The 25,295-nt window shown below is 34.2% G+C and overlaps 1 protein-coding gene across 1 annotated transcript in view; it reads left to right on the forward strand.

Annotated features, from left to right (window-relative positions):
- Positions 1–25,295, forward strand: part of LOC122816536 (myomesin-3-like) — a 522,511-nt gene that overhangs the window by 163,350 nt on the left and 333,866 nt on the right. The window contains exons 6-7 of the mRNA XM_044089388.1: positions 10,034–10,212; positions 18,853–18,967. Coding sequence (XP_043945323.1) covers positions 10,034–10,212; positions 18,853–18,967 — 294 coding nt within the window. The remainder of the gene's footprint in view (positions 1–10,033; positions 10,213–18,852; positions 18,968–25,295) is intronic.

A 25,295-nucleotide genomic window follows, 5' to 3' on the forward strand; every position in this document is an offset into this window, starting at 1 on the left:
TGTGGACTGAAATTGCAAACAGGACTGAGTACATGGGTTTGAAACACTACCAATATTTCTAAAGAAAAAGTCATCCATCTTTCTTTGCCACTTCAAACCAGTTCTCTGTTACCACCATTTTTGCTGAACTACTTGACCTGTACTTAGCTGAAGTGACTAAGTCATTTTTATAATAGAACATGTCACTTTATGCATAGCACTTCTGTTTTGTTTAGATTTTCTGTCTAAATTGTAAAACACATCTTTGCCCCAAAGCCGCTAGGTTCATATGTAAGCAAGTACTAGGCTAGTTGCCCTTGTGGGCTATTTTAAGCCTGCGCAATTTACCTCAGGGGTAAGACTCAAACCCTGTACCGTGTCACTGTGAGGTAAAAACTTTAAACATTATATCAACCCACCCCCTTTCTTAATCTTCAAAAGCACACAGTCTTTCAAATCTACTAACAGTTAACATGAATACATCTGATACTGACAATATCAGCACCTAAAAGTAGTAGCTTTGACTTCATTTGTCATATTTTCTATATTATATACATGTATAAAGACAGGGTTAGGGTAATGATTTCAGTTAGCATATATTAGTAAGGTGGAGCAGGGGGCTTCAGTTTTGATGAGTTTCCATTCTGATAATTCAGTATATACTTGTATGTATGTATATGTGCATGTGTGCAAGCAATCAGGCATGATGGGGTGTAAGTAAACAGATATTACCATATTACCAGAAGTATTGTGACACAAGAACTTGAAAGGTATGCTGTAATACCTGTACTGTGCATAGCCTCAAGTACCTTAATGTACTTATAAAATTGGCATCTGTAATCTTTTTTTCAGTTTTGAGTGTATATTTTGATGTTTATATATGATAATTATATGTTTTGTAGGATTTTTTAATGTAAAAAAGCAATTCTAATGAGTCCAGATGAGAAGATCAACATACCAGTAGCACAGTGTTACATAAACATATACACTGTTGTTCAGGTAACCCAGTCTGAATTCTGTTAACAAGATTAATCATTTTGATGGCAAAATCAAAAGCTGAAAGATACATTTGCAAGCAGCAATGCCCCTCATCAATTTTAAGCTGATTTAGCTGATGATATGGTTGCTGTTCCCTAAAATATTCACAAGAGTAATAACTACTGTCACCTCAGTATAGCATAAGGGGGATTGCCATCCTTTGTAAAAGATGTTAAACTGAGGTGCCATCTGCCTGAATGGTGGTAGCACAGGTAGATGCAAAAAATCCTGGCACACTTATTGAAAAAAGAATAGGGGTTCTTTATTAAAATCCATAATAAACATTATATATACATCATATACAAACTATTAACAATTTTAACAGTTATTTACACTTTTAACTTCCTAATCTCATATTTCTAATTGTACTTATCTTTTATTCACACAGTTAATCCCCCCACTTTTTCTACCACAGCCAAAATTTATCTTTTTCAATATCTCTGACAATATCCATTTCATATTAAATTTTATCTCATTCAGCCTATCAATCCAAATAATCCACATTATACATACTAATTTTGCATCTATATTTTTAATATAAGTTTCCTTCAATCACCATAATAGTCTTTCATATCCATATTTATATCTTTCATTCCTTTCAAACCTTTTATAATTTCATTTTTACATATTTTTTGCTATAATTTCTTTACCCTTTCACAATTAAAAAAAAAACATGTTCAGTGATCTCTGTCTCACCACAATAATTACAAATTCTTTATTCACCTTTTTATATGGCATATATGCCTCTACAGATAATTTTCTTATCATTAATCTCCACAGAAAATCTGTACATTTAACATATTTGTCACAACTTCCTATCATTGCCTTGGTAGCTTTTATTTTTCTTTCATCTAGCTGTTTCCATGGGTATACACATTAATGTCTATTCATTATATTCACATACCAGTCCCTTCTATTTTATTCTATATTACTTATATTAATTTTCCATAAGAAAATTTTATCTTGATATTCTTTCATTTCTGTACTTAAGTATCCTTTCCCTCTCTTTAAAATATTCAACTTGTTCCAAAGTCTTACGACTTTTCTTTCATAATTACCAATATCAATCCTTTATCTCTTTCCTTTAACCATGTCAGCATTTTATATAAATTCCATGATGATGCATAAACAATAGAATTAAGTAATCTAATCCCCCTTCTTGTTTTGTAACATATAGCATCCCTCTTCTAACTGGATTTAATTTTGATCCACATATAAATAAAAACACTTTTGGCAATAATTCTTTCTCATAATTTGCAGGAACCATAAACATACTTGCTAAATATGCTATTTTACCTAATATAACAGAACTGATTGAATATACTTTTTTCCTAAACTTCAACTATGTTCTCCAAAACAAACATTCATTCCTTATTTTTGAATCATATTCTACTATTGTATTATTCTCTCATTGCTAAATTTTATACCTAAAATTTCTATCCTCTATTAAACTGAATCCCTCCTGTTTTCCCTATTAAATCTAATCCTTTACGTTTGTCCTTATCTATACGTAGATCAATAACATTTAGCTCTTGGTTAAGATTCCTGATTTCTATTTCCATCCACTCTTCATCTTTAGTATTTAACACTATATCATCAGCATAAGAAAACATTACTGTAACTTGAATTCCTTCTTTTGTACAATATTCTACTTCCCTTAAAGTTAAATTTATTTTATAAACAATTGCAGTCATAAGAAATGCAAATAAAATACTGCTTACTGGACATCTCTGTCTTATACCACTTCTTATTTTTATATCACGTAACCAGCCATTTACTACTAAGTTTACTTTATTGTTATTATATACTAAAACCGATACAGTTATTTTATTGCTTATATTATTCTTTTTTTTTTTTTTTTTAGAATATTCCATAAAGTTTCATGTTATGTCTTATCAAATGCTTTACTCACATCTCCTGTCAAGATTTTAAGCTCTAGGTTTCTATTCATTGCAGCATCTACCACTCCCTTTAATATTATCAAAAGTTCTTCACTCCCTTTTCCTTTTTCCCCAAAACATTTTCATTCAATAACTTTGCTCTCCATTCTCTTCTCTATTATTTTCATAAATATCTTATGGTCCGTGTTGTTCAAGACTATCATTCTCCAGTTCTTTATATCTACCTTTTCCCCTTTTTTCCATAAGAGTTTCATAGCCCCAATACATATTTCTTCATCATTAATCTAACATATCATTATACATTAAATATTCAATCCCAACCAAACCTGTGGCTGATTCCAAATTCACTTTCTTTAATACAGTTTATGTGTTTTCTATTGTTATGTCTTTTTCTTTCACCTCATTATCTTCTTTAGTTAATTTATTCACTCTGTATTTATCACCTTTCCATTTTGTATTTTGAAAATGTCTTACTTCTATGTTCTTTTATTACATGCATTATTTCTTTCTACATCTTAACAGTATCTCCATTTTAATTTCTTATTTCACTTATTACTCTTCTATTTTCTTTTACCACTTTATTTAAGTATGATGCCACTTCATCTTTCTTTCCTTGTAAAATGTCATTTTTTTATTTTTCTTGATTCATTTCATATATCTTTTTTTTTTTTTTTGCTTTCAAAAAATCTTTTTCTAGCTCTTATTATATCTCTAAATGCCTGGTGGCTGATTTCTTTATATATGAGTTTTATTGTGTTCTTTTTGCCCTTTGTCATTCTAATACACTTATTTTATATTTTTCTGTCAAACTTATCCACTAACTTGTCCAGTTGTTATAAAACACTCTCATACTTTTATGATCTTTCCATAACTGCACAATCCTTTCTTTAATTTATTCATTTAAATCTATTTCATTTATTCTTTTAATACCACTATCTATTTTATATATCCTTTTTCTTGTATCTCTAACCAAATTGCCACATGGTCCAACTTTTTTTTTACTTTTATTCCTTTATATAACATTTTTAAACTTTCAGAAAATCAGAAAATAATTTCTGCTCATAGTTTACCCCTTTTATATGTCCAGTGCTTTTTATCCCATAAATACAATTTCCACTTTTAAAATCTTTGTAAGTATTTTAACATCCACCCCTTCTTTTCTTTTTTTCCTAAGTCACAATTAAAATCTCCCACCAATATTATTTGCATATCAACACTAACATAATTAAGAATCCTTTTAAACATCAACTCCCTTTCTTTTTGTGAAACATATGCACATACTGTAATAATTCTATATACTTGCCTTTTTTTTCATCTCACATCTAATTTTGTCACTCTACCTTAATATTACTAAAGTACAATCCACAATTTCTATTGAGTTTTTACTTAGAATTCCTGTACCTGAACACTATTCTTCTCCTATATTGCAAGTAAACTCTCCCTCCTTTACCTGTCATCTCTCTCCTTCTGTTAAAATTATAGTGTCTACAAATGTTATAATATCCATACCAAGTGATGCACACCATTCTAATATACCTAATCATCTTTTAATATTCTTTATACTAGCCACATGTATAGCTAAGATTTTCACTTTTGTATAAAATTATTAGGCCTATATTAGAATATCGTAGTTTCAAAACTTCGAATGTTCTAATATTGACCCCTATTCAGCGAAAGCTAAAAATATCGAAGCTACGGAAAACCAAATGTTTTCCTAGGGAAAGAATTTGGTTGTCTGTTTCTGTTGCTTAGGTATTTTCAGTGCTATGGTGGAAAGTTACTGGTCAGGTTCAGGTAAGTGCACGATTGAGTGCGGGTTAAGTTAGTTAGGGTTAGGGTGCGTGTTAGGTATATGTGCAATTGTGTGGACATGAGGGTTAGGGTGGGTTAGGTGAGTTAGTGTTAGGGCGTGGGTCAGGTAAGTGTGCAATTGTGTGGTCGTAAGGGTTTGGGTGGGGTAGGTGAGTTAGGGTTAGGGCGCAGGTGAGGTGACTGTGCGATAGTGACGGACCTTAAGGTTAGGGTTTGGGTTAAGGTAAGTGGATAGTTAGTAGTTTATGTATAGTTTAGTGTAGGGTTAGGTGTAAGATTTTAGGTGTATGTGTGTGTGGATTGCTGTTTGTTTGGTGTGCTTGTGTTGTGTGTATGTGTTTTGAAACAGTGAAATCTTTCCCTCAGAAAAAATTTGCTGTTTTGTATGTTCGATGTTTTCAGCTTTTGCTGTATAGGGGTCGATATTAGAACATTCAAAGTTTTGAAATTTCAATGTTCTAATATAGACCCAAATTATTAACCTTTATTGTCCTTTGACTATTTTTATTCTCTCTCAAACCTACATTATTAGATTTACATTTTCTATTTAATCATCACCCAATTAGTATCTTCCTCTTCATTTGAATTGAATATTTCTTCCTCCTCTTCTTTATCTCCCCTTTTGCATCTATCATTGTTCCTAATCCTTTATTCTGTACCATTATATTTTCATACAGCCTTTCCTCTTGTTCCACTTCTATATTATGGTCTAAAGCAATGTATTGAACATGTTCATCTCCCCCCCCCTTTTTATTTCACATTTTCTTCACAATCCATCCACAAATGCCCCATTTGTTCACATTTTATACATTTTAGTTTACATTTTTGCTTCATGACCTGCTTTACCACAAACACAACACTTTCTGTTATCACAATTACTAATTATATGAATGTTTTTACCACAAAATAAGCATGTCTTCAGTCACTCCCAGTACTTAACAAACCCTCTGTCTCCATTCACATTAATCATACTTGATACATGTATTATATTTTCATTTTTCATTTGCTATATGACAGGACATTCCCAACCCCCAGTCCATAAACCTCTATCATATATATTTGTAATGTCCATATCAGCTTCACAAACAGTCTTTAAATAGTCTCCTAATATTTCTTTTTCTACCTCAGTTCAAAATCATATGTACATTTTTTTGTCTATTAAATGCATGAACAACATATAAATTCCATGGGGTATATATTTTTTTACTTCATATTGTTCTAAGAATTTTTCCAGATACTGTCCTAATTCAAAAAAAGTCATACTTATCAAGTTCTTTCTCCTTCTTACTGCTTATTCTTGTTACTTCTTCTTTTTCACCGCTGTTTTCTTTTCTTCCTTGTTTTTCCTTCTCTTACAGTCTGCAAGTACTTCTTCCCTTCTCTTCTTATATCTTCCAGTTCTTCTTATTCTATCCTCTCCAGTATTTCACCCCATGGCACTGCCTTCTGGTTCACTGTAGTTAATTAAGTCTTTTAGACATACATCCCACAAGCATCATGACTGGAGGGTTGTAACAATACATCCTCGCTGCAATAACAACTTCTTCTAAAAGAGTAATTCTGTATCCTGCCAAGGCATGAACACCTTCTATTCTTTCTTCTCCTGCATTTCATCTTTCTTGAATGTTTTAACCCTCTGTTCCTCTCCTGATATTATTTCCTGTGACCACATAATCTTATGTGAAGGCTCACCTGCTTTGTTTTTAGTCCACAATCAACTACTTCTATGTCCAAATCTCTCCCGACAACATTATCTCTACCACTGTCACTCTCCATACTTCTCCCTGCTTCACCAAGCTGCCTCTACACCTAGACCAGTACCAGTAAGTGTTACATCACACAGTGTCCCCACTCGCAATGAGTAGGGGAAGTTCCCTGGTGCCCTGGCCACATTTCCTATTATCACAATGCATAACATCTGGGGTATTCCATGAAAAAGAGACCAATAGTCTAGTGCGATTAAAACAGTTAACAAAGTGTAAATAAGTATAAATAAATAACAATGGTGACAGCTCCCAAGAACTGAAAAGAAACATATATAAACAGTAATACTCCTCTCACCCCATCCTTTTTCATAAGTTGTTTAGCTGGTAGAATGTGCGTTACTGTTATTTAGTTGGGTTTCTATGGTAATTTTATGAGTGGGAGTGGTTTAATTTGATTTTAATATGCATTTGTATTCATGCAGTGTTTTAAGTCTTGTGTTCTGTGTCTTTAAGTTTATCTCCTAGGTAAAACAATGCCTGGTAGGTTCTTTCTTCTTTCTTTCTTTCTTTGTGTGTGTGTATATATATATATATATATATATATATATATATATATATATATATATATATATATATATATATAATTTGACTCCTAGGTTAGAGTGTCTGCTTTCGGTTGCTGTGGTGACTGTTATTGCTTCATATTTTTCTCTTCCTATGTTTTCCTATACTGTTTCATTTTCTGTTTGTGGAGTTTATCACTTTATTCAGCAGATTATTTGTGTGCCTTATTGGAATGTCATTTACTGTTTTGATCAGGTAATGTACTTTCATTTAAGTTTTTAGTGCTTATATTACTGTAAAGTATGTTTAATTTGTGCCACAGATGTGACTCCTATTTTGTTCTATTTTCTTTTTAGTATCATTTTTATGCCTGCTTAGTATTATATTGGAGTTGGAGATGTGAATGTCTGATGTTTGGTATTGTCTTTTATTGATTTTTAAAGTATTTCTATGCTGACAGTTTTCCCTAGTAAATTTTTTTTTTTAACATCATAGGATCAAAGGAGATTACTAGGCTATCGACCCGGTGATCATTTCAACCCTAGCCATTTCAACCCAATGTAATACCATAGAGGTACTAGTCAATACCCAAGATTGTATTTAGTGATGACTGCCCATGTGCAGGAGGGTTGTAGGTATTATCCCTGGTAAGAATTTATGGTGCCCCATCCACTTATCCAGGTTCCTCTTGAACAGCATCATAGAGGTGCTCTGTTTCACATGAATTGGTAGCCTGTTCCAAAGACATGGCAGTCACTGGGAGAGAAATCTATCTCTCCAGCATGTCCTATTTAAGTCACAGGTCATATTTAACTCCCTGGAACAGGTAGCCCTAGACCCATTTGATTTATGGATAGGCAGTAAATTTATTAGGTTTGGGTCTTGGGTTGCGCTGTAGGCCAGGCATAAGTCTCCCCTAAGAATTCTGTATGATATGGAGTATAGTGACAGGGATTTTAGTTGGAGCGTGTAAGGCACATGCTGGAAACCCTTGATCTCTCACTCTAATTGCTGTAGGTGCTTAGTACGGTACATACTGAATGGGAGGTCATACTCAATTACGTGCCGGATAAGTGCCGAGTATGGATGGAGTGTAACTTCTTTTGCTCTCGAGGCAATCCCTTTACTAATCAAATGAACTACATGGAAAGCTTTCCTTACAATGGAAGACACATAGTGGCCGAAGTTAAGGTTGCGGTCAACCTGTGATCCCAGGTCCCTTATCACTTCATAGGTACTTAGGGTATTGTTATTGATTTGATAGTGTGAAGGGACATTGTTTGTGCCAAAGGGAATGATGATGCATACTGGTAGCGGTTTGACTAGGACTAGGGATCTGTGATGAAATGTGAAGTCCAGGTGATCTGCAATCGCTTTTGTCCAAGCATGAAACAGATTTGATGCACATGTACTTAGCAATTTTCTTAGACTGTTATACCTTACATCTGACATGCAATTGTTAATGTTTTAACTTGACAGCAAAAAATACTGTCTTAAAATACATGGCAGATAGAGATTTTTTTGTATTTACTATCTGCAGTGTTAGCTAACAAAATGTTAAGACTTGAAATGAAACTGCTGCATAAGTACTGAGTTAATGTCAGTTGTTACTTCCCACTATAGTATATATGCAACCAGTTCTGCTCACTTCCACTAGCTAGTAACTAAAATAGATCTGCTTGATCATTGTTCAGCCATACATCTTTTTAAATGGGAAACTGTCTAATAACTTCAGCAGTGATAAAAGTCAAGCTCATTCGCAGACAGCATAATCCAGCACATTCACTGTACAACACAACAACCTATTATGATTTACTAGATTTGCTAGATTAAATACAGGCAGAATGCTTCAAGTTAGGATTACAAGGAGAAATCCGGTTGGAAGGTTAAATTCTTTCTTAAAATGAAGAAAGACCTTTTTAGAAAAGATCATTGGCTTTGTCTTTCAAAGAATAATAATATAGTTTACTGCATTCTCATATACGATAATCAGAGGACAAGGGTTGTGTCCATTGGTCCTTGCTGTAGAAGACTGGGTATAGAGTGCAAAAACAAAGCATGAGGTGAAGATGAGGAAAGAAACTTCTAGCACCCAGTAATCACTGGAGGATATGTGATATGTTGGGCAGCCAAGAAGAGCTGGAGAAATAAAAATCTGTGTTGAAATTTTATTTTTGCAGTTAATTCTTTTGTATGTGTGTTCTCTCTGTTTTGGACAAGTTTAAATGTGTTATATTTAAGGGCTACGTGGTACTAAAATTGGCATCAGCAGTGTTGTAAGTTGTGTTGCAGACAACAGAAAAAAATACTGTTATGGGTACTCAAGGATCAGTTCTAATCCACAATACCAAGAGTATTCACTTTCCAGCAACAGTCCCATGGAATTTTTCACCTTAGGGATGTGAATCTATAACTTACAATACAATTTTAAAAAAGTTTAAAACTTAACTTTTCATTATGTTTTGACTATTTTTATTTTGACTCTTTTTATCTTGACTATTTTTGTTAAGTTTCTGCCTATTGTGTTGGGTATTTGTAAAACACACCTTATTTAATGATTTTTATGATTGCTTCTGAAATCAATTAATTTATGAAACTTGAATATAGTGTAATGTTTAAATTCAGTATTAAACACAGCATGTAATGTATATTAAGAACAGTAATGAATGATTATGTAAAAATTGTGAAATATTTTAAGATGTATCTAGCGACCTATTTAGAACTGCAATAAGCAGCACAGAAACATTGCATGATAGATGTTATTTCAAATCACAGAAGTTACATGTCTAAAAACAGCCATTATGTTTATGTTTTCACTTTCCATTTAGAAGTATGGTAAAGCAAAAACAGAATTACCTGTTTGGTGACTGTGTCATTGATTAGCTACACAGAACCTTTTCTTCTGTTCTTTATTACCACATCATGATTTTGCGTAATAAAATACATGCTGCTCTGTACAACTAACAATGCAGAAAAGTACAATTATTGACTTGATGTACTGTTTTTATGTTTATATTTATTTGCATCACAAAGGACCACCATTTGATGTAAGGTACACTGAAGTGAGAAGCACCTCCCTAATGCTACACTGGGACCCCCCATTTTATACTGGAAAGAGTGCAGTTACTGGCTATTTTGTTGAAGTCTGTGAGATGGGGAAAGAGGAATGGAAACCTGTTAACAAGAATGCTGTATGCGGTACACATCTGAAGGTTTGTATCCTGCATCATTTTATTTTAAAATGATACAGAACTTTAGAATGACTGACTGAAGATGTGACATCATAGCTTAGTTTTGTCAGCGCCATATATTAATCTGTCAAAGTGCTGTAACTTCACACTAAAACTAAAACTTTTCTGTTGTGCCCACTTATGACTATTTTGAGCAGAACTCCTTTCCATGCAGTGACAATGGATTACAATTATAAAAGAGTCTAAATTAGACAGGAAGCCCCAAGCAAGTCTGCTAGACAGAGCAGACACCAGCCTGTAACATAATAAGTATAACAATAAAATAATTGTGTTCATGTTTCTTTAAGGGAGATAATGCTACTGGGTATAGCAAGTTCATAGGTTCATAGGTAGGTACTAGGCTATTGGCCCTAGGGCCTATATAAGCCTAGCCAAAAAAATGTACCCTGGCTTTCGCCACCCAAGAAAATTATTTTCCTGTGCCCCTGTCGAGCAGAGCCACAGAAGTGATCCCCGGGGTGAATTTCCCATTTCCCATCCAATCATCAAGATTTTTCTTGAAGAGTGCTAATGAGGAGCTCTGTTTGACATAGATAGATAGTCTGTTCCAGAGTATGGGAAGTCTCTGGGACAGGAATCTATCCCTCCAGCATGTTCTGTTTATTGTGGTGACAAGGTTTAGGTCCCTAGAGTGTGTAGCTCGGAGGGATTGGGATTTCTTTAAGTGGAGCATGTGCAACAGCTCTGGGTTTGACATAGGCAAAGATCGCCCCTGAGTAGGCGATATGCGATGGAGTAAAGCTGTAGTTTTTTGAGACGGTCTGCGCAGGGCATCTGTTTGTGGCCAGTAATCCTCTTTGTGAGGTATTTCTGTGGTCTTTCCAGTTGTTGTAGATGTCTTGTGAGGTGCATACCAAAAGGGGCATTGTACTCTATAATGGGTCTAATGAGTGATGAGTAGAGGGGAACAATGACCTCTTTTTATCTGGATGAGAATCCTTTTGTGATGAGATGAGCCACGTAGAAGGATTTCCTGACCACTGTGGCGATGTGATTATCAAAGGAGAGACTTCTGTCCACCTGTGTCCCAAGGCCTCTTATCACATTTTCGGCATTAAGTAGACTACCAGCTATGTGGTAGTTCATGGGTACAGAGTTTTTACCAAAGGGGATGACAATATGCTTTTTGACATTGAGCTTCAGGCCATGGCTTTGACACCAGGTATCTGTCTCAGTGATGCCCTTTTGTAGTTTGTCCACATCGTTAGGAGTTGCAATTATGGCTCCTAGTTTGCAGTCATCTGCAAACTTTGTTAGCCAAAAATCTTCTGTGTTAGTCTGCACTTCAGAGAAGTAGATACCAAACAGGAGAGGACCCAGGACTGAACCCTGTGGTACTCCACTTGTCACTGGTCTAAAGTCGGATTTGGAATCCGCTACTTTCACAGTGTGGGTTCTGTCCATGAGCCAGTTGGCAACCCATCTTGTGACATAGGTATTTATACCTAGTTTAGTGAGCTTATCTATAATTCCAGAGTGGGGGATGGTGTTGAAAGCCTTGGCGAGATCTAGATAAGCAGTGTGAACCATTTTACCCTCACCTATGGCTTTGGTGACTGCTTCAAAAAAGTCAATCAGGTTTAGGAGACATGATCTGCCTTTTACAAATCCAAACTGGGTAGGGTCCAGAGTTTGGAGATTACCAATGTCTTTGTTTATGAGTTCCATGATGATAACTTCCATGGCCTTGCAAACCAGGCTTGTCAGGCTAATGGGGCAGTAGTTCCCGGGGTCCGTCGTGGCTCCACCTTTGTGGAGTGGGATAACCATCGCGGTGCGCCATTCAGTGGGTACAAAGCCTGAGGTGAGGCTATGATTGAACATGATCAAGTCATGTGATCCTGTAATCAGTGTCAGTAAACAATGATGTTTCTTGTGAAGGCAGCTCATATCTAAAGCCTCTAAATGGGATAAGGGGTTATGGATGGATGGATGGATGGATGGATGGATGGATGGATGGATGAATGGATGGATATATGTAAGGCGTGGCCTATAATGGGTCACTTCCACTGAACTGAAGTCATAGCTGCAAGAAAATGATTAGTAAGCCAAATGCATTTGAGAGAAAATTATTTCAATTTCTTTTTTTTTTGCAAAATCAAAGAGATAATTAGGCAGATAAGGTACTTGTTTGAAATGTATTAACTGGCTCAGACATGTTCCACAAGTGTTGCATCTTCACATTTAAACCACATACAGAAACTTCATGTCATTATGATTAGTAATTTATACGGAGTTATTTACACATTTTCTGTAGAACATTAGGTGACATGATAATGTGTTCAGTTTTGATATATTTCACACCATATCATAAGTGAAACAAGAACCTCACCTTTTTACTCAGATAAATATTTCCTGGATGCATTGTTTCCATCACAAAACAGAGCAAATATTAGCTAACACTGTCAACTGTAACGACAGTGAGTTGTGATCCTACAAAAATACAAGCATATTTAAAAGCAGTATTAATAACGTTATTCTGATGTTTGGGAATTATTATAAATCTGCACAATGTGTCATTCACCAAGCTGTTTATTCCAGCTCCCCTGCGTCCCATGATTATATATAATGCTACAAAATCTTACCAAATATTTGGACCTGTCTTGCTTAATATTGCACATTTTATCTCCACTGATATCTGCAGGATATATTTCCAGTTCAGAAAAAAAAAAACAGGCTATCATCTGTCATTTCGATCATTAAATATCTAGAGGTATGACTTTACCCTTATTCACCTTTACAAGATGCATCAACAAAACCAAGTAAAAGTGCAAACTTTTCCCCAACTCTAGCATCTAACAACTTTGAGTCAGCTTGTTACTCCACAATAAATAATGTGCTGCCAATAGTTGCTATTTTTTTCCCAAACATCAAAAATAGTATTTTTATTTTGCTTTCATTTACTGAGTTTATCTAACTGCGTTTAATCAAAAAAACTCTTTCAGTGGAGTCCCAGGAAGAAAAGCTCCAAAACACTACAAACATTTTTAAACAAGACATTCAGTAATATACATGGATGGCCATTAAATAATATACACTTGGAATTAGAGAAGCATTTGATTATTAGGTTACATTCATATGAAAAAAGGGCCAACTATTACAGTATAAAAGATACTTACACATTAGCAGATGTTGAAACATTGAATATTTAAATAGATGTATTAGTGGGTTTGTCAGATAGATAATAGATCATGTGATTGGTGCTTAGAAATCCAAAGTAATGGAGGTAAGATTAATAACTAAGTAGGGCAGAAAAATGTAATGTTGAAGTTAAAGGGGTGGGATATATAAAGCAAGTTTCTATCAGAAAGATAGAAATGGGAGTGAACAGAGTCACAAAATAATGTATATAGCTGGAAGATGCTGGTAAAGCTATTTTGGTTTTGGTGAAGTCTGGTTGTGGGGCAAGCCATTCTAAATGAAGAGACATGCTTTGATGATGTGGCAAGCTGAAGGTTTATTTATTTGTTTGTTTCTTTATTTATTAATTGAACATTTGTTTACCGGGAAAGTCTGACTTGGAACGAGACAGTCTTCAGCAGAGGCCCAGGAAAAAAACATTTCAGGTGCATGTCTTTGTAATGTGAGAGGAAACCAGAGCACCCAAGAAAATAGAAGGACATTAGGTGATTTCCAGCTGGATGTGTGTGTTTGTGCAATTTAATTAGTTTTTAGGAATTAGATGTTAGAAGTCATTCCGGCTCATGCATTTCAAAGGTAGTGGCTAGGGAGGGACAAAGAGAGGGGTTGTAAACTAAATGAGTTTGTGTGCTTGGATGAATTGGGTATAAGTGAGGAGGTTAGGTAGCTCAAGCCAGTTTAGTTGGTGAAGAGAATTACAATGGTGACAAATGGCTCTGTGACCTGCTGCAAATTTTGATATCTTGTTATAGCAAGAGGAGAGTTTTGTTTTGGAGGATGATTGCAGGTTGGTGAGGATAGATGCACCATATAGGAGGGATGGGATGAGATAAGTATTGGCTAGTATGAGCCTGGTAGAAGGCGAGATATAATGATTATAGTGGTATAGCATACCAATTTTTTTGTGTTTTTTTTTTTATATTTACTTGTAAATGTTTTTTGAATTTTAGTCGATCATCTATGAGTACTCCTAGTAGTTTAGTGTCAGTGACTATTTCTAGGGGAGTATTATTTTTGCTGGTGATTATGAATGAGTGTTTATCTAGGGAGGAGGTTTTGGAGATGGTGAATAACATAAGTTTAGTTTTGGTTGCATTATGAGCCAGATGGTTGTCTAACATCCAGTGCTCAGTAGAGGAGAAGGTGCTTTGGGTAAGTTTATTTAGAATGGGGATAGAAGGGGAGGAGCAGATAATGGTAGAATCATCAGCATATTGGATGAAACACGAGTTCGGAATGGCTTGGTAGAAGTCGTTAATAACTATATTGAATAGTAGTCGGCCTAAAATGGAACCTTGGGGGACACCTGTGGGAGTATTAAGGCATGGTGAAGTGGCTTTATTCCATTTGACTGCTTGTTGTCTGGTTGTGAGGTAGCTGGAGAGCCACTTGGCACAGGAAGGGGATAGGTTTAGTTTGGAGAGTTTATTAAGAAGCAGATTATGGGGAAAATGGGTTCATCCATCAATCATAGAGGGTACAGAATTGGTATAACAGCCTGAGTTAACTGCACATACTATTCATTGATCTGGTATGATCTAATTTGGTAACTAGAAGGTGAATTGGTCCAAATGGCTCTTTTCAGCCATGTTGCAGCCAATGCTGAGTAAGTACATCAAGATTCAATAAAGCATTTTTCTCTCACTCATCCAGAGAGTCAGATTCTCCATTTTCCTTTGGGGAGGAGGGGCAAAACCATCCCCCCGCATCCCCCCCATAGGAAATATATTTGTAACTGTATCTATCTGTCTGTTTATATACATACATACACATACATACATATATATATATCTTTATAGTGTGCGTGTATGAATACATCTGTCTATCTGCAGATATCTATAGATAGATAGATAGATAGATAGACAGATAGATAGATAGATAGATAGATAGATAGATAGATAGATAGATAGATAGATAGATAGACAGATAGATACAGATAGAGAGATATATTAATTATCAGCCCATCAGAAAACTTCCATCTGGACAAGATAAAGTTTCCTGACCTTCTTGTAAGTTCCTTGGTTACTAGCTTATCATAGCTTAACTAAATTCTGTGTTCTTATTGTTCTCTGCACTTAGATGTAACGAATACCCACATAACCTCTTATAATGGCCTGTAAATACCTGTGTTTTGCCTGCACAGCTTTCTGTTCTCATATTACATAATGGCTTGAAACCATATATTTTGGTTAACTGTGGCAGGGTTATGGCTGAAAATGGATCACAGCTGTCCCGTTCTCTTCAAAATAAATAGATAAATAAATTGAATAAATACATACTTTCCATGTAAATCTTCACTGCATTAACTCTTTTAGTCATGTATTCTCCTGTTGTACTATTTGAACAAATATGTTCTGTCTCCTCTATTTCCACTCCTGTGTTTTGGCCTCTAGTTGCCCCTCTTCCACCCCCCCCCCATATCTTCCAGTACTTCTCTATTTAATGCATTTCTTCTACATTCAACTCCTGTTCTTCATCGTCAACTTTCTATTTTCTTTTTGACGCTGCATTCTGGATTTAGGGCTTAATTTTCTTTCCTAGACCATCTTTTTCCCAACTAATTCTATTGGAACTTTGGCTGCCTTCAGGCTTCCACAAATCTACTACTGCCATTTGTTTGCCTTGTAGATTATTGAAGAAATGCAGCTGATGCTGGCTGGCTTGTGGGGAGATGGTTTTGCCTCTCTTCCCCAAAGGAAAATGGAGAATCTGACTCTCCATTAAGTTAACTCGGGCTGTTATACCACCTCTGTACCCTCTGTGATTGACGGATAAACCCATTTTCCCCATCATATTCTTGATCTTCCTCTGTAACATCTAGAATTTCAGTAAAGGTCAGACCACTTTACCATAATGTCTTCCTATAAGAAAGCCAACATTTTGAATCCTGGCACTTTAAAACATAATCTGTTATTTTGTAAAAAAATATATTATGACTTCTGGAATTTGCCATTACCATGAGCAGATCAAAAAGGGAGTTAACAAAGTTGCATCTCCAGGCCCTCACATCTAAAACAAACTGCTTCTCCTTCTAAATATGCCCCATTTGCAGTGTAACCTGAAATCCTACGTTGCTGTCATACTAGATAAATATGCCACTCACAGTTTTCAACTCCAAGCCCATGAGGATCATAATCCCTCTCTGGCTATTGTACATATAAAATATTTTAGCAAGGCATGCTTTGTCCCACATGCACCCCCCCCCCCAAATGGGAGCTGTGACCCCATCACCCCTGCTACTTACAGATACCACCTCCAGGATTGGTGTATCTCAAGAATAGGGGGAATAATGGTCAATACCACAATCTTACTGTGTATCCCTCCAAATTCACTCTTGTGGTTCTGCTGTTCTGAGGATTGCAGCAATGGTCCTCATAATTCATCAGGCGCCCTACCATAATGGCAATGCCATTGTTTCAACTTGCAAATTCTCAGACCAAACTGTACAACCTGCCATTTGTTTCCTCCATGTTGATCACCATGAGAGTCCAATCCCTCCAAGTGAGAGCAGAGTCATTTTCCTAGCAGATTAACCAAATTTTATTAAGTTATTATAACTGTCACCTCAGATCTCTCTTAAAAAGAGACATAGGCTCAGTGGTATCTGCCAAAGCAATGACATTTATTTATTTATTTATTTATTTATTTATTTATTTATTTTGTTTTACATTTGTTTACCGGGAAAGTCTGACTGGGCAAGAGTTTGCCCGTTTCCAGTGGAGGCCCGGGGAGAAAAGATCCATACAAAATGCCAAAATACATGACAGATATCCTACTACCAAATGCAAAAACACAGAATCCTACTACCAAATGCAAAAACACTGGCTAATACATGATGGTCCTTATAGTACAAATTACAAATTGCTAGTATATGACTTATTCTACTACAAAATGTGAAAACAAGACACAAAATGTTCTATACAAACTGGCTAAAACAGAACACCCTTATGAATTACAAAGTACCAAGTTCAACATGTCAGTCAAGGAAGAAAGTGGTGTAACAGTCTAGAAGGAAACTTAATAGTTTTAACAGAAGATTATTAGTTGAAAGACTTGATGCAAGATTCTATAACATTGGCAGATTTTCTATTACAAAAGAGAAAGAACGAAAATTATATGGGTAATTGAAGTTTTGGAGGCCCTTATACTACAACATGTGGAAGATGTTACATGACATTAAATAAATAAACACCATGCTGGTTTTAATTCGATGTTGAAGCTTCTGCATCTTAAGCCTTCTTTTAAGTAAAAAAGGGACAGCTTCATACTCAGTAGTACCACTAATTAATAAAATCTATATAAATTAATTAATTATCACTATCATTCCTAACGTCCCACATAATATTAAGTATTCTAGCAACATATTTTTTAACTCTCATCTAGGTACAAACTAGATGTAATGTTCACATTTCTGGAAAGTACCAATAAAGTAAAAAAAAAAAAAATAATCAAAAACGTAACTGCGTAAATAAAATGTAAACCTACACAAGGATGTAATTGAATATATGCATGTTCCTAAATGTTGATGACTTTCTTTATGGATTATTAAAAACATGATTTTAAGAGGATAAAATATTGCCATGTGGCTTTGTTGAGTTTTGTCCCATGGAATTTAGTTGCAGCATTTGACATCTGTAGATGAATGCTATTGTTTCTCCTGAAAATCTAAGAATGCTACCCACAAATGTGAATTTTTATTTTCCTTCACTAGACTTCCAATGTAACATCAGCTAATTAATATATGAACTACGAAATTTCTGCAAATTAATGTGCTGAATTAGTAACAAGGTCAGTTAGTAACATAAATAATGTCCCATTTAGGTACTCCCGATTACAAAAAAAAAAACCCTTCCTTACAGTTGAGGACAAAAAATAAGTAATAAAGGTCTTCGGAAAACACAGACTGCCCAGCTGTTATTCAAACTGCCACAGTCAGAAACATTCAGAATCATGGCTGAGTGAAAACATTGCTTAAATACTTACCCATACTTTTTTCAGGGGAATGGTCATCGACTCTGCTAAATTGCTTACCACCCCCTCTAACACCTTACTACTGCAGCTGATGCCCCCTTCACCCCTCCCTTCCTGTGCCATAGGAAAACCTTGTGTACTTTAACCACATCGACAAAGTATCCACAGCAAAAACGTGTCAACTCTTACCGCCTGTTTTATATGTGGAACAGAAGATCTCTTACCTTAGTTTTGCATATGGAAGGAAAACTGCAATAAACTGTATTATCTCTCCCATCAGATATTTTTGTTAATACAGATGGGTTTGATTTCAAAATATACACTATTAACAGGTCTAATTTTTATTGTTGGCTAGTTAATTTATTGACTGATGATGTTTTATTGAACTTTTGATACTGCTTTTATGAAACTTTATATCTGTGACTTCCACGAAGTACAATATTTTATGACAGACTCAACAGAAAGCTATTTTTTTTTTCTTTTTATCAGATTCCTAACCTGGAGACAGGAAAGGGTTATAGTTTCCGTGTACGTGCTGTGAACTCTGCTGGAGTTGGTGAACCTTCTGCACCTTCAGACCCAGTATTAGCAGAAACGAGACCAGGTAATATCAATACGAATCATGACCATTAATAGATAATTCATTGTGAGCCGATACTCTGTGTGTGAAATGTTACATTTTTAAAGTTATTTGCTGATGTTTCTACATACATGGCGACATTTAATGAGTCAAGTGCCGCAATGCATTTTCCAACTTGCCATTCCTTACTTTTTTGTACTGTTTTTAATGAAAAGCTTTGTAAACTTTTTACAAAACCATGGCTCAAAAAATTTAGCTTTTCCAGTTCTGACATTATCATAGGGTAACACGAGCTACGTCCACAGACTTTAATGAGACACCTTAGCACATTCGGAGTGGTGATCCCATTAAAGTCTGTGGATGCAACAGACACATTTCCTATGCCTACATAACTGAAGATAAACTTCTGTATTTTTCCTCAATACATCAGTGCAAGGAAACTGCAACTTTTAAAATCAATTTTAAATACGAATGTAATGACCAAAACATTCACTGATGGGGGAAGTACTGTTTGGGAGTTTATGCACTACACGTTAAGGTAAGTTACAGAACATCAGCAAATCACTTTAAGTTAGCAATTCCAGCTTCAGTAGTGAAAATAAGAAATACTGTGCATACTGCCACTATTCAGGCTGAGAAACTGTGAGACTGTAAAGCAAGAACGTTGGTGTCATAGCTGTAGTGTGTTATTTTTATGTGTATAAATTCTAATCAGATCAGCTTGTCAGTGCTTAACTGAAAACGCTATTCACAGAACACATTAAGCAAATAATTTTGAAATTGGAAAAAATACAGTAAAATAACTTTTTTCAATAAGGAAGTAAGTTGATCTAGGGGTCTTGTCCAGGAGCAATACTCATTACCAAATACAGTACTTTCTCTCGGCAAAATAATCTTCTCCCTTATGTTAAATACTTCTGAATAAATTTATGTAGCAAGACAGTCATGAGATCATAAAAATGAAAATATTTTCAAATAAAAAATGCTTACATTGCTAGGTAAAATTCTAATAAAACAATTTCATGAAAATACAAATCGATCGATATTGTACATATTTGCTGGGATCCATAGATAAAGGTACAGCAGCTTAATTAACGAGTTATGCTGCTCTGCCATTTAGCAGATGGTGTTTCACATTCTCATTTATGACGAGATCTTCACTGATCTCGGGTATGCTTTCTCTGACCTGCAGGCTGGACAGTTATGCATCATGGTTGGTCGAGGTTAGTCTTGATGTCTTTGGTCTGGTTATATTGCAAGTTTTAGTTTCCACACCAAAGTCTGAAGTTTTTCATTTAGCCTTGAAGTAGACCCTTGTAAGCTCTGTCCTCAGAAAACCATCCTTGGATCCCAACACCTTTGATAGCTATGACTCAGTCTCTAATCTTTCCTTTTTGAGTAAAGTTATTGATGAGGTTGTATATACAGAATTTGAGTTATGTCTTATAGTCAGTGAGTTTGTGGACCTGTTTCAGTCCATAGTACTGAGACCGCTCTCATCCAAGTATTTAATAATCTCCCAATTTCTAAAGACCAGTGGTTCTATTCAATACTGGTCCTTCTGCTTCTCTCAGCTGGATTTGATAGCATAGACCATGACAATTTCATCAAGCATTTAAGACCTACTGTGGCATTTGCTCCAATGTCTTATTGTGGTATATTTTTACCTGTTTGACCATGCACAGGAGATATGTTCTGTTCGTTACACCATGTGCCCTTTTTCTCTCGACTGTGGAGCGGCACAAGGCTCAATCTTGAAACCCTGTTTTATTTACAGCATACTTGCTACTTTTAGAGGAATTTTATAAGGGAGATGGGCTTGTCATACCATTAACCAAAAATCCCAAAATATAGTATAAAATGACACTCAGTATACCAAAAGAAAGCTGTTATTAGATGTGTCATGAATAAATGAGTGTTTGATTCCTGGGGTAGTGTTTCTTCTGGTGTACCTGGCACACCATTGCTATACTGATACCCTTTACCTCTCCTTTCATCAAGAAGTTTACATCAATGGTATATTTTCTCACTAATGTTATAGTGACCATTCATTCATGTCTCACTCATAACTGGTTGAAGCGCAACACCTCCAAAAATGAGGCCAGGTCAGCTCAGACTACCCTGAGAGACTGTTCTGTCCCACCATTCTATAACTATATAATTTCCAGTAGTAATCAGCTTAAGTTTTCAAATATGACATGGAGAAAAAGCTTATGCTTTTATTCTGACTGCTGCCATGGCTCTGTTTGTTTGTGATCTGCTTTGTAGACTGCCAATGAACAGAGTGAAGTGTTCCAATCCCATGGGAGTTATATTTTTATTTTACTATTTTACCTCCATTCTATCCATGTTTAACATTCCCCTGATATGTTTTCCTGACCCCCTTCAGTATGACTTTTGCAGTGGCACAGTTTGTTAATGCTACATTTCTCTGATAGGTGTTTTCCTAACCACTTCATTATGACTTCTGCTATGACTAAACTTGTTAGTACTGTATTTAATTTACTTTAGACCTGCCTTTTCATTTCTGCTTCCATTCTGTTATTGTGTTACATTCCTTTGTTTGTTTTCCTAAACCATTCAGTATGACTTTGGCAGTGGCTCCACCTTCTAAATGTGCATTACACTGATGTGCGTTTTTCTTTTTTTTCAAAACAGGTTTATTGTTTTAACATATAAGAGAAATATCATAACAATTTTATACAAGTAATTAAAAATAGGTATTATTATAATATTCAACAAAACAACTAAAGTATTTACAAAGACATCCACTACAATCAGATCAATTAATTAAACTAAAATACCGTGCTACTGAAATTAGAATTTTTTTAACAAATTTTGTAAATTATCCCATACAATATAATATGATGTTTTTCTAGTTGTTCTCATTCTAATTGTGCTTATTTCCATATGGCACATTATATTCATAACATTTTTAAATTCATTGAACGAAGGAGGTGTATCTGAAATCCAATTTCTAGTTATTATTTTCCTGGCCACTGCTAGGATAGACCATAACAAGGGAAGCTTAATCTTTTTAACACATTGAGGTACAGGTGTGTTGAATAATATAAGAGACTTAGAAATAATGAAATTATCTGTAAAAGAGCCTGCAAAAATTCATTAACTGACTTCCAGTATTCTTTCAACTTCATACAGTCATAAAACATATGAGCCCAGTCAGCATTAATTTCTACATTACATCTCTTACATAGATTATCTTTATTATTTATTTTATTCATCATCAAAGGTGTATAAAAGATCTATGTAAAAATTTCCATGTATAAAGTCTCCAGACAATGGAAGATGTAGTTCTATAAGCAGATTCCAATATATATTGTTTATCTTGTTGAGTTGGTGGGTCCCCATTAATAGAGGTGAAATAATTCCAGTATGAATCTACACTGTAAAAAGTTTCTTGTCTGATAATTTTATGTATATATGAAAGTTTACCTTTATCAGAAACTTTATGCTGTAAATTTAATATCAAGTAATCAATCAGTTTTGGAATAGATTCTTTAACTGTTATAGACATTAGATCTATTCTATCAATGAGATGTTGTCTAAAGATCTGAACCTCTAACCAGCAAGTTTCTCTTAGATCAAATTCTTGTTTTAAGAAATCTAGATTTTTAACTTTATTATCAGATATCAGCTGATACCAGTACTTTAGATCATTATCTATAGCTAAATGAGCTCCTTCAGAAGTAGATGACATAAGCATACCCTGAGTATACATTATAGGGAATACAATAAAATTCCATTCCCTATACTTAGGGTGCATGAATATAAAGTTACGATAACTATTAATAATATTTAATGGGTAACAAACTATATGTTTAGGTGTAATAGGTGAAGTACAAAATTCCTTTAGCAACCACAACATGGAGTTATTTACAATCATATTTTTATGTGTTAAGGAGATTTTCATGAAGTGCATACTAATTAGCTCCCAATAATCTTTCCATTTTATGATATATGACTGATCTATTAATAAAGTAATAACTTTTATAATAGAAGAGATAATATATAAATTAAAGTCTGGAAAAGAAATACCCCCTTGAGACCAGCTATTAGTATGTTTCTTTAATGCAATCCTAGGTCTATTAGGTGCCCATAAGAAATTTAACATTAGTGTATTCAGTTTCTTGATAGTTATTTTTGTAGGTGAAAGTATTATTGATTGTATTAAGTATAAAATCTTGGGGAATATTATCATTTTAATAATTGTAAGTCTCTCCTCCATAGTAAAAACATATTATTCCAGGTATTAAAAGATTTTGTATATTAAGAAAACAGGTATTATAGTTATTATATATAATAGATTTAATATCTTTAGATAGTATTATACCTAAATAAGTTATCTGACCTGAATTGGGTACATATTTAGTAAAATCACTAATGAGAATATTTTTTCGTATATATAGGTAGTATTTTAGTTTTTCTTCATTGAATATTAAACCAGAAATACTTTTAAAATTCATCATTTTATCAAATAAAGACTGCATAGAAGAATTAGATCCTGCTGATGTAATTAGAACATCATCTGCAAAAGTTGAATTTTTGATGTTGTATTTTCGTCTATTTCAAAACCCTCTATGTCAGTACTGTTTCTAATCAAATTAGCCCAAGGCTCCATTACTAAAGTGAATAATAGTGGAGAAAGTGGACATCCTTGCTTTGTACCTTTAAGAATGGGTATTTTTTGTGAAACATATGTTCCTACCTTAATATAAGCCAGCGTTCCTTTGTATAAATGCTCAATTAAATTTACAAATGCATCAGAGAAGTTTGTGCATTTCAGTAAGGTAAACAGATAGTCCCAACTTACTGAATCAAATGCTGAACCTATATCAAGACTAATAAGTGTTAAATCTTTCTTTTTCCTATTTGCAAAATCAATTAATGTTAAAGTTCTTCTTATATTATCAAAAGTATTTCTATTTACAATGAAGCCCGTCTGATCTATATCTATAATGCCGGGATGATTGTCTTCAATCTATCAGCAAAAATACTCATAAACATTTTATAATCAACATTAAGTAATGAGATGGGTCGATATGAAGAACATCTAGTTGGATCTTTATTAGGTTTTAAAATTGGTGAAATAAATGTATATTGCCAAGATGGGGGGGTTATTAACTCAGTTTGGGCCAAAATAAAAACCTTGTGTATTAATGAATATGTAGTTTTAGAAAGGATTTTATATATCTCTGGTATAATACCATCATTACCCGGTGCTTTGTTTGATTTAAGCTTATTTATTTGTGTAATAACTTCTGTATATGAAATACTCTTGTCCAATAGTTTAATCTGTTGTTTATTAAGCTTTTTATTCATGTTTGTGGTTATAAACTCCTTTATTTTATCTTTAGGTTCCATGTTAATGTTGTTATAACCATAACAACATTAACATGGAACCTAAAGATAAAATAAAAGAGTTTTTAACCAATCTTGTGAAAGTGATTTCTAAATTCATCCAGTATTTCTGGTATACTAGAAACATTCTTCTTTTTCCTTAGAGAAAAGATTTCTTTGATATGGTTTTGTTTATTCAATCTTTTTGTTTTATTTTTAAGTCTATGTAAGTATTTGGGGCTTATTGAATTAGACAAAAACTTGTATTTCTCTAAAGTTATTTTAACTTTATGAGTTAAAATTTCTTTGTATTTCTCATTTAGTTTGTTTATTTCTTCAATAACTTTCTTGTCCATAATATTTTCTTTATTATTATGTTTATAAGAGTCTAATTTACTTTGAATATCTAACAATTCCTTATCCCAAGATTTCCTTTTATTATTATACCATCTGATACTTTGTCCATATAGATATGATTTTAAGGCATCCCAAACATAGACAATGGAGACTTCAGGAGTATTATTTATGTCTAGAAAATGTTGTACTTCTGAAAGTATATATTCTTTATAGTCTTTTAGCTGAGTTAAGTATGCTGGTATCCTTTTGATCTGAACATTATGAGTATTTTTTATCATGAATTCAAAACAATTGAGTTATGATAAGATATAGGACATGAAATGATTTTGGAATTAATTAAATCTGTTACCATCTGGTTAGAAATAAAGACCCTATCTATTTTTGAATACGTTTTGTATCTGTTAGAAAAAAGGTGTATGGTAATGATTTTGAATCTATCTGATTATTAATATCATTCAAATGATAAGAATTAGCAAAATCATTTAAATGTTTTGCATTAGATGTAATTCTTCTTTTCCTTATAGTGGTAGTATCACTTTCATGTAGTATACAATTAAAATCACCAGCTAAAATAATATCCCCTATAGAGAATGATATGATCTTATCAATATGATGTTTCACTGTATTAATACCAATT

This window comes from Protopterus annectens, chromosome 1.part1 (genome assembly GCF_019279795.1).
Source record: "Protopterus annectens isolate FY-2018-M chromosome 1.part1, PAN1.0, whole genome shotgun sequence".
Classification (NCBI taxonomy): Eukaryota; Metazoa; Chordata; order Ceratodontiformes; family Protopteridae; genus Protopterus; species Protopterus annectens.